At 37.7% G+C, this 11,766-nt stretch overlaps 1 protein-coding gene across 1 annotated transcript in view; it reads right to left on the bottom strand.

The window, feature by feature from the left end:
• Smp_080790 (hypothetical protein) overlaps window positions 1-11,350 on the bottom strand; it is a gene marked incomplete at its 5' end in the record, with an annotated part of 12,115 nt that extends 765 nt beyond the window's left edge. Inside the window, 2 exons of the mRNA XM_018798114.1 lie at window positions 6,362-6,416; window positions 11,169-11,350. Of these exons, the coding sequence (XP_018653088.1) occupies window positions 6,362-6,416; window positions 11,169-11,350 (237 nt within the window). The remainder of the gene's footprint in view (window positions 1-6,361; window positions 6,417-11,168) is intronic.
• Between the last annotated feature and the right edge of the window lie 416 nt (window positions 11,351-11,766).

Genomic DNA, 11,766 nt, shown 5'->3' with positions numbered 1-11,766 from the left:
CACTATTAGTTTTAGGGGACTCACTCTAGTTGAATGCACTCGCTCCTGCGTATATATCAGATCAAGGGGAGGAACTGCGGTCTCAGTGTGTACATTCGACCAGTTTTCAATTTTAATCAATCACTACAATATACACAAAACCCCCTTCTGATAAAGATCATATGCTCACTAGTGACTGGCTCCATGAGATATTTCCTGGAGTTCTAGTGAGAAGCAGTAACCAGTGGAGTTCAACCAAGTCTGTTGGGAGATATCAACTCACTGAAGACATTGGTGAATGGTTGCTCAATTTCGTGGATTAGTTGAAATTAGACATTAACACCGTTGGATGCCGGCCAGCTCAGTGGTCTAGTGGTTAAGCGCTCGCGCGCGAGACTGATAGGTCCTGGGTTCGAATCTTGCGAGGCAGGATCGTGGATGTGCACTGCTGAGGAGTCCCATGATAGGACGAAACGGCCGTTCAGTGCTTCCAGGTTTTCCATGGTGGTCTAGCTTCAATTGACTCATGATTTCAACTATATAAAAGGAATATTTGTTGCTTCTTGGAAAAAATTTTCTATAACTCTTTCTTGCATTGACTACATCATTATTTCTTTTTATTTCATCTGTCTTGCAGATTAGTAATCTTATTTTATTAAGTGAGATTAACTCATTTTATTCCTAACAGCGTTTACACGTTGTGTGATCACTTGTTTCTGTCCCTTTGATCTCTTGTTACAATCAGCGTTGTAGAATGTTATTTTAAATGTACATATTTACAATGTTTAGTCTACTACATTTATTTACACACTCGTTATACTATACTGATGTGTCTTCAAAATAACTCCCGACTAAACTTTCATGTAAGTAATTTAAACCCATTTTGTAATTGTTTTTAAACTTCACAGGTTATAAGCAGCTGACGGAAATCAGACGAAATAGAATGGATTCATGCTACTCTGTTAAAATCTTTTTTATGGTCTCTTCAACATTTCGAACAGTCTGATCATACACATACTTGTTAAATAAAAGGTGCACTGGACACATTGTGATAATAAGGAAAACGAAATGAGTATCACAAGGTTAGATAATAAAGCAATATCACCAGAGTAGTTTCCAGGTGAGAACAAAGTGCTTTTAAATACACAAAGAGGGTGGCTGATAAATGTGATAATCATGAATTTTTGTTAAAGGGACTCAATATACTTTAAAAGAATATTTCCTTGGCATGTAAAGAGGAGATAAAAAACAGTTCATCCGAACTTTCACCACTTTCTATGTTGAGCATATCTCATTCGAAACGTAATAAAAATAGTGTGTTACTAAGGGAGCTATCTTTAACTTTACATGGAATTGTGGAGGGCGCAATCGGAGATCGTTTGGTTGTTCTTCTGCTTGACAGTAACTAAAAATGTGCACAGGCAAACAGAAATTTTTATACTAAACCAGTCTGCATTCTAGTTTTCAAAATAGTCTACCAATGATCGAAATATCAAACGCCAAATCTTAACTAATGTACATAAAACCAATTATTGTTGAAGCACAAATAGTGAAATCCATTCCGGCTAGCCCCTCGACTCCCAAAACAATGAAATACCAATTTTGTGGAGACAATACAGAATTTAGAAACCCATATCAATCTTCAGTCTGTTTCTGTAGACTGAATGAAAGCACGTGTACAAAAATAAACAACAGATTATCGCAACGATTGGATTAAAAATTCAAATTCATTGTCTGCAAAAAAAACTGACACCTACCACATATCAGTTATTGAAGCATTATCTACGCTTACTTATGACAGAGATCATTGCATCAGTCGAAAAGTGTACAGTAGTTGATGAAATAGGCACTTTCAATATATGTGGCAATCTCACCAACTGTCCCTGTCACTTTTCAACTGAAAACGGATTGCTGTGCTGACATCTGATTGCCCATTCGGAACGTACTAACACGGACGTTTGCACAGAAATCACTAGTCCAAGGTGGTTGATATATGATAACAAACTCTTCAGTGAGGCTGTCGAAAACTACTTCCCTATCCATGAAATAATGCTGAGTAAAATGAATTTCTTGATCGATCCATAGTATGTAGGATCAGCAGTTTCAGACTATTTAAAATACTAGCCATAACAATTAATGGGAAGACCATCTTGGATGCAATCAAGTACACTCGAACCTCACATAGCAAGTGTATCCTCCTATGGCTGATGAAATGACAAGAAACGAAGCCGTTAATCATCACAATCATCTAATGAACGTGAATTCGGATACAACCCCAATTTATCAAGTAGTTGATGGTGTGTTTTCGACTAACTGGGAAGAGTGTAATGACAGGGATAATAATATGGACGAAGATGTGAACCCTAAGGGACTTTACGACGTGTGTCACTAAGTGGAAATGCATAGGCATCGTCTATCAGTGTAATGCAATCTTTTAATTATTCATTGGTTGGAAACCACGTCCTTAGTCTCCTGGTTCCAATAATATGACATGTAGTGTAATTACAGAAAATTAATGGGACAAATTTTGGGGGAGAACGTCTTATACTAATTTTATTGTTTGACTGACAACTTCCACTCATTTTAACATTATTACGAGATGAATACGGAAAACAATTCACCATAAGGTATACAATCATTGAGAGATGTAATATCCATAAGGAATCTATGTGGACTCAGAACAAAGAGACAGAAAAAGGCTTTCTTTAGGATCACCTATAAAACCCCTGTACGATAAATGACTTTTTTCTTTGAGATGAATAATTTCTTATTCAATACCATCTTGACGTTGATGACTTTGTGAGATTAAGCACCACCTTTTTTTTACTTGATTACAGATTATTATGCTAATGTGGTATGGCAACTCGAACAGATGTACGTACGTACGAAGTTCTACGTTGTGACTGACTGACTGACAGATTACCACTTGAGATTACAGTATTTGGATTAGTGTAGATAATTTTTGCTCAATAATTCAAAAGTCATCTATTTTATTAAAGATAATTTTTTGCAAAAATAACCTACAGATAAAGTGCCTTCGTTAAATTTCCTTTAATGAAAGTGTAAACTGTTCAATCATTCAGTAATATTAGACTCACTAAACGTCTAGCATCAATTAAATTTACTGTGTACATTGAGTTATCATGGTTATTTATTTGCATTTCTAAACATCTACTACAATGTTTACAAACCTAAATCCAATGGTGAAATGATGCATTAGAATAATTCATTAAACTAGCTGGACGGAGAATAATTATCTTCATGTAAACTTGTATGTTCATTGTTTTTCAGGTTTAATAATCACTAGTGTAATTAGAAATCTACGTTTATTGACAAGAAGCTTGCCGTTATAACCACTTTTTTTAGTTTCATTAGGATGAAATGACTGGGTTTTTTTTAATTTGCAAAGAAATTATATGCAAGTGATTTTTACCGATTTTCTCTCATTAAAATAATTAATGAAATCGATTGAACAAATTAAGTTTCGTTTCCACATGGTCAATAAAACCCCCAGATGCCCTGGTTAGATCAAGGGTGGGGATAGTTTGCTTCCTCTTGAGACGCTCTCACATGGTCACGCGTATATACAGCCACTGCCAGAGAAACCCTACTCACTGCCTTTTCGTGGCATTACTGTTGTTTACAAAATTGAGAGAACGGAAAGCGTGTGTCCGGCGCTTTAACCTGGTCGGTGGACACGGAGGGTCTACCTAGGGGATTTGGAAAACCCTCATTTCAAACCAATGGTGCACATGGGCCCCAGTATCCTGAAGGGACAAATGGCGAATGAATCAATCGTTAGTCACCGGCTACCATGGAACTGCATCTCCTTACGTTGCTCCACTGCCTTGTGGATCAGACCTTTAGGTCAAAGGCTCCGGATGTGGTCCCCTAATGAAAACGACCTGCTTCAGTTTGGGCAGTATCACAGCCCCCACACAAATCAAATGAGATTTGTGTGGCGCATATATATCTGGTGCCCACTTGTACCAATATTTATGTGTTCAAATAAAATATATAAAATACTCCATGCGTAGCCCCTAAGAGAACCACCTGCTTCTGTTTGGGCGTCCGGGCAGTATTGCAGCCCTCACACAAATCAAATGACGAAGTGTGGTGCACATATATTTGGTGCCTCTTTGTACCAATGTTTATGTGTCTAACTAATTCAATAAATGGTCAATAAAAAATAGGAAATGACTTCTCTTTTCATTTCAATATTTATTAACAACCAGTATTGGTGTTCGAATAGAATTGATGTGAACAATCTGAGAGAATTACAATAAAATTCAAATGTGAATATACAGTTTTCGACATCAAATCAGAACTGTCTATTCTAAGTAGATTTTTAACTAATTAGATTAACAATGCATTGTTTACGATCAATTAAACAATTCATATAGGCAATAATAAGTGTGCACCCAATTACATGAACACACATTTTTATTTACAGATTAATCAATTACTTATTAATAAATATTTATAATCATAACCCTTATTTTTTATCAATATAATCGTCAAGAATTTCAATTACCGGCATTAAAATGTTACTAAAACAAGTATATGTATGATCAGATTGTTCGAAATGCATTGCTCTTGTGTATTACACAGTTCTGATAAATTTAGTCTTTTTGTTGAATTATCCAAACCAATCGTCAAATTTAAGTTACACATTAGTCGTGGTTTACACCAATCTTACACATGATTTCAGCAAGTTAGTCCCAAACTTCCTTCGGTCGAAATATAATGAAGATAATAGTAAAAAAACACTTTAACATCACTTGGTACCGGATATAATGCGATTCATCTGATGAATGTACAATCACATTAATTCCTTTTCAATGAAATTTAAACTCAGTACTTATTGGTTAAAACATCAGCCTGTTAATTACTGTGATACACATAAAACCAACTGAATACAATGAAACACTGTTTAACATTCCTATACTGTCCAATATCGTAGGGACAGTTGAAACATTAACAAAAGAAATCCATGTGTCGTTCATGTTATCCTCTCTAAACTATAAAGTTTTATTGGGAAGTTTTATTGTCGTTTTAGATAATATTAAAGTTCGTATGCAAATAGTCACCAGACCATTCCTATATGATGGTTTGCAATTAAGCCCAACAGTCAGGTCTTAAATTATTGGATAGTTAGTGACCTAAAAACTGATTTTCTCCGATAGCCTATGACATTTTGTCATGTTTTTGTGTTAATATTTGTGTGTTATTTTATAGCGTAATAAACTACTCCTCTAGCCAGTAGTTTTGTCTGTATTTTCCAATTGACAGCTTTCAGCATTTAGGAGCGGAAATATCTAGAGATATCGGTGTAGACATTAAAAATAACCTTTGAACCATTAAGTCAATTAGATGAAAAAATACTAGCTATGGACATTGTACTTCATAAACGACCCCAAGCGGTCAAATAAGGAAACTTATTATGAACACATACAGAGAATTAGTTTGCGATATGTAAACATTAGTGTAACATTACAATAAACGTTCCCCTAATCGATTCAAACAAACGGTTCCGAAGTATCAGTCTTTTGTGACTGTTGAAGTTATTTGAACGTACCCTCTTAAGATTTATAGTTCATTCCTTAAGTCCACCTTATATATTTATGTTCGTCAGCCTGATAAATGCGATTACCTAACCACAAATTGTGGATGCTTACTTATAATGGACAAAAATTGTGTGAGTAGTGCTATCATTCACCAAAAGAATATTTCAGCAATTGGTGAAGACTTTTGGTATATATTGGACTGTTGGACACCAGTAGAAATTCACATGGTTACACTTCTAAGGCTTCTGTCGGTGGCCCGCAGTCAACCAAAAGTGTTCATCACCTTATCACTCACAGCTCAATGACTAGGCAAAAGTCTCTTAGGTAACTGCAACTTACGTAACAATTCTCTCGAATTATCTGGACAGCTGCTCCACATATTATGAAACTTCAACAACTAAACGGTAAGTGTACAGGATACAGTATTCTTTCCTTCAAGTGTTCCCTCTAGAAGCTGAAACATCTCACGGTAACCTACGCGTAATTATAAAAGAATATGAAAAAGAATATCGACTTTTGCTTCATCCTCACAATGCCGAACTAGCAGTTCACCCTAGCTTCGTATCCAATGCATTCATTATCAACTCATCCTTCAAAGTTCTTTGTGAAATTCCAGTAGCTCGTGAAATCTACATCGAACTTTATAATTTCCATTCTTGAGAGTCAAAGATTCCCGATAATATACTAGCCAATTCAATGCCAGGATGAATACCAGCTCCGTATGGAACTGATCTGAATTTATATGTTGAAAGAAATATTACATTTTTCGTAGCAATGACAATGAAAGTTTTTTGAATAAATATCTTGACAATTACCTGCAGTAAATCTCGTGCATCATTCAGTATACTGTCACTCATCCATCCAGAAAGACTAATAAAAAAATAAAACAATGAAAATTCATGGTTAGTAAACACATACTACTCATTAGTATTACAACGATAATAGTTATGAAAACACGTGACACAAAAAAGGACGATACATGTGAATCTCAAGATGTTTGGTCAAGAAATTATCTAACTACTTGAAAAGTCATAAAAGCCGTTTAAAAGGCATCATAATGCATGTTATATTCGTTTCGGCTGACGAAGGTTTACAGTTTTATTGGTGGATTCGTCCATTTTGCCTGCTACATTGCTCTCAACCTTAATATTACTCAGTGGTTCATCAGTGAACACTACTTTGAGGGCACCTACATTAAAATACTTGATACTTACATATGTCCTCTACTTCCATAGGCCATTCAAAATACTGGATTTCGTTACCGTTCTCACCAAATAGACATATCTTATATGCTTCTGTAAGTCGATGGGTGAATCTCCTAGTACGAGATTAATCACTGAGAAGTTATCAGAAAGCACGATTTTTAGACGGACGTCTGTGGTAAAGTCAAGTGACGATTGGCGTTATGGGAAGTCCTGATGAATACTACTTAAGCTCTGACTCCACTAACTTCCACGGTGTGGGCAACCAGGAAGTGATAACCGCCCTCATAACTCTAACAGCACTCAGGATCACTGTATTCATAATCAATCTCCTTCTTCAATTCCTATTATTCTTCGTACGTTGAATCTCAACTCTAAGCTTCCTCTTTTGGATTTCTCCTCAACTGTCCCTATGTCCAACAATTCTAGTGCGCGAAACATTGTCTCAGGTCTACTTAAACCTTGCTCCAAACTACACATTGGAGCCTTCAACGTACGCATGTCAAACCGGCCATCGGGCCTACTTGGCTAAAACCCTAGAATCTCACGCCATTGATGTATGCTGTGTCTCCGAAACATGCATACAGGATCCTAGTGTGGTCATTCACTTGACCTCACCTCGCCAAAACCGAGGGATGACGAGATACACCCTCTGTTTATCGGGCGACCCGATGGCTAGTTCTCGTGGACTGGCAGGTGTAGGCATAGTACTAAGTATGAGGGCAGAACAAGCACTATTAGGATGGATCCTTGTTAACAGTTGCCTATGTGCTCTTCGATTAAACGGCTCCATAAGAACCCGAAAACATAGGGACACACATCGTTGCCTTATCGACGTTTCTGCCTAAGCTCCCACTGACTTCAGCCCGGATGAAGTGAAAGATGACTTTTACAGAAAGTTTTCTGAATTTTTTCATGAAGCTAAACGCTCAGACATAGTACATGTAGCAGGTGACTTTAAGGTCCAATTAGGTAGTTTAAACTAGACAGAAAGACATTTAAGTGGGTATTTTAGTATTCCAGCTCAGCAAACAGATAATGGTGATCGTCTTCTGCTGCAACTGTGTTCACAGTCGTTTATTTTTAGCAAGCACCAATTTTAAGCATAAGGAGAAACATCGTCTAACATGGCGACCCACTGCACCAAACCAACGATGGACTCAAATAGACTATATTGCCATCAGTCATCGTTGGAGAGGCTCGATAGAAGACTATCGCTCGTTCTGGAATACCTGTTTGGACTCCGATCATGCTCTAATACGAGCATGCATTTGCTTGCGCCTCATTGGACGCAGAAAAACTATATTAAGACCCATTAGAATTGAACTCAGTGACGAGAGAACTAAAAGTAGATTCCAGGAATAACTGAGGTCACAGTTAGGTAGTTCTGAAGACGAGGCTGACCCAGATGTTGCTTGGAAAGATATAAGAACAGCTGTAGAAACAGCAGTGACATCTATTGGCGATTTAAACCAAAGGGTTACGAAAATCCAATGGATTTCTACTAAGTCTATTGCACTGATGGAATCTCGTTAACTCATCTCATTAGGTCCTGAACACGATGAAGAACGAAAACAAGGCTATAGCTAATCTGAGACGAGGAAGAGCAGCTGGTCCAGATGGATTGACTCCAAAGGTCATTAAGGATGGTGGTACAATTTTAATGATTAGGTTGACTAATATTTTATTTTAAATCTGGGAGTTGGATGTAATCCCATACGACTGGTCACAATCACTGATTGTCCCAATATATAAAAAGGGGTCAACATCCCGTGATAACCATAAAGGGATTAGTTGACTAATATAGCATCTAAAATACTTGCCTCAATAATTATCGGGCGCCTAACTAAGACTCGTGAACTGCAAAGACAAGAAAATCAGGCTGGTTTCAAACCTGGTCGTGGCTGCATCGACCACATATTCACTATTAGTCAGGTTTTAGAGCACAGGCATGCTTATCGGCGTCCGACAATGATAGATTCTCTTAACTTAAAAGCAGCATTTGACTCTGTAGACCAAGGGGTTCTGTGGAAGTGTCTGTCATTGAAATATAGCCTCTGTCAGGGAAGTCCTAATCACTGCCTTCTCGTACCACGGGTGTTGTTTACGGAATTGAGAGAACGAAAAGCGAATGTCTGGCGATTTAACCGGGTTGGTGGACACGGAAAGTCCACCTAGGTGAGTTGGAAAACCCTGATTCCAAACCAATGGTACACATGGGCTCCAGTATCCTGAAGGGACAAATGGCCTATGAACCAATTGTTGGTCACCGGCTACCATGGGAATGCATTGCCTCACGATGCTCCGCTGCCTTGTGGATCAGACCTTTAGGTCGAAGGCTCCGGGTGTGCCCCCCTAAGAAAACCACCTGCTTCAGTTTGGGCACCTGAGCAGTATCACAGCCCTCACACAAATCTTATTTGATTTGTGAGGCGCATATTCATCTGGTACCCGTTCTTATCAATATTTATGTGTATAAATAAATATAATAAACTGTCATTGGAATGTGTACCTCAGAGTACATAAACCTTGTGAAGGCTCTTTACTCGAACACTACCAGTCGAGTGAGAGCTTATGGCAAACTGTCGTCTGATTTTACAACCTCAAGTGGTGTCCGGCAAGGTTGTCCACTATCCCCATTTTTGTTTAACCTCATTATAGACCTATTGCTGGAAATAACACTCCCTTCGACTGAATTTTCAGGAATTGATTTCCTACCAGGGGTCCACTAATCTACTTAGAATACGCAGATGATAGTCTTGTTTGACAGAGACACCAATAAAATGCAGAGTCTTTTGGTAGCACTGAGCAACAATGTCAGGATGTTTGGGATGTGATCCTCCTCCTCTAGACGCAAACTGTTGCTGGCCTGAGTCAACACCTAAACTAAGGATAGGGAGTGGAGTAGTCGGACGCATCGACAACATCACTTATCTTGGAAGTATGATCAGCCCCAATGGGTTACTGTCTGACGAAATCTCTGCACGGATTTGAAATGCTCGTTTAGCTTTTGCTAACTTGGGCCACCTATGGCGAAGACGAGATATCCGTCTATAAATCAAAGGACGAGTATACTGTGCGTTAGTTCATTCTGTTCTACTTTACGGCTGCAAAACGTGGCCATTAAGGGTAGAGGATACTTGTAAGTTATTAGTATTTGATCACAGACATCCCAGAAATGTCCGGATCTGCTGGGATCACCGGGTAAGTAATAATAAGGTTAGACGCAGGGTATTAGGGAATGATGGTAAATCAGTTGATGAGGTCATGAATCTTCATCGACTGAGATGGTTGGGCCACGTATTACGCATACCTGACCACAGATTACCGCGGCGTGCAATGCTGACCAGTGTTGGAGACGGATGGAAAAAAAGTTAGAGGCGGTCAAACCAAAACGTGGCGTCAGTCATTGAAGTAACTAACTTCTAGTCTGAGCCATGTTTGCAGATGCAGACTACTTGGTCGGAGTCCGCATGACTATTGTAACCAATGGTTAGAGATTCAGTGTGATATGGTTCAAAATCGATAACAATGGCGTAGGTGTATACGCTCTCTGTCTTCCCTTAAACTGTGAGATTAAAATTTCTTTAAACCTTTCTTTCTACCAACTAATTCTTTCTTCCTGTACTATATCCTTATATACAATCTTTCTTTTGTATATTACTACCATTGAAGCAACTACTTCTATAAATTCAGTGTTCGTTTCGTTGTACTCATGAGGTGTGACAACGTGGACCGATGCATGTATGTGCCTGTTCCTACGCTGTAGCTGACTGACTGTGAACTATATCTAGTCATGCTACTTTAGGGTTATGAAGTGACTATAGAACTTGGCAGTTCGACTTCTAATTTCTAATTGCTTGTTTATTATGCTAAGTTTATCGTGATTTATTCAGATACGGGCTTTTTGTGTGACTGTTTCAATGTAACAAAATAAAACAAATTAGAAAATCTAATGAAGTCATGCTTGGGCCCCTCGTCACTTACGTGCCTCAATGTTTTAGCGATGACCAGTTTTTATGCACCAAGTGGATGAAGTGCGATTGAAAGTGTTCGAAGACTAAAGTCGTCAAAATACTTCTTGTATACTATGAAACCATACATTAATTGGCGTAGTTAAGGTAAACAGTTTGAAATAAACAAAATAATTTGATCGACAAAAACTGGAAGAACAACAACACCCCAAAGATAATTGAAGTCAAAACTTAGAGATACTATGTGAAAACTGAAAGCCAATCCGTGAAGAATAAGTCTACATTTTCTTAAACTTTCTCTAACTTCGAAATCTCTTACTGTTCTGAGTAAAGTTACAACCAGATACTAACTATGTAAAAATACCGACGCAAAAATATTTGTCAGCAAAAGTATCTCCAATCAAAGCAATGAACAAAATTATATGAGATCCTGTATAATCACTTACTTTAATGAAGGGATAACCTGTGATGGCTGCGTCCATACAGAGAGTTTAGTGACACATCCTTTAGCCCGAGTATCAAATTCTTCTGGATGGTGAATCAGTGCGTTAGCTGCTTCTGGATTAGCATACTTCATATCTTTCATGTTTTTGATACAAGCAGTTTGTTCTGCAAGTGCTGAAACCATAATACTTGTTGGACTAGTTAACAACCGTTTAAAATAATGAAGAATATGCCAAATATGGTGTTTTTCTGGATTCCATATCGGAAATTCCGTGTACACGCTCACCTCTCCAGTAATCCAGTCTACATGAGGATGATAAAATTCTTTAGATAAATAGAGCTTCTAAAATGAAAAGAACGAGATACATGAGAAACAATTTACACTCCCAATCTATAAAAGCATTACAAAAGTTTTTGACCTAGGTATATGTGAAGAACTAATATCTGTACATCACTAGGTACTTTAGTTTAAGAAAATAAAATCCTTTTACAGCACAAAAAACATATTTAGATACCCTACAGATAGTTCTACATTGGCCACAAGGACAACTTACAATCCGACATTGCTTTTTGATACAAACGATTTTAAAACATAACCAC

Source organism: Schistosoma mansoni, chromosome 6, assembly GCF_000237925.1.
Source record: "Schistosoma mansoni strain Puerto Rico chromosome 6, complete genome".
Taxonomy (NCBI): Eukaryota; Metazoa; Platyhelminthes; class Trematoda; order Strigeidida; family Schistosomatidae; genus Schistosoma; species Schistosoma mansoni.
Note: the sequence above shows the minus strand (reverse complement) of the source record. Positions and strands in the feature narration are given on the sequence as shown.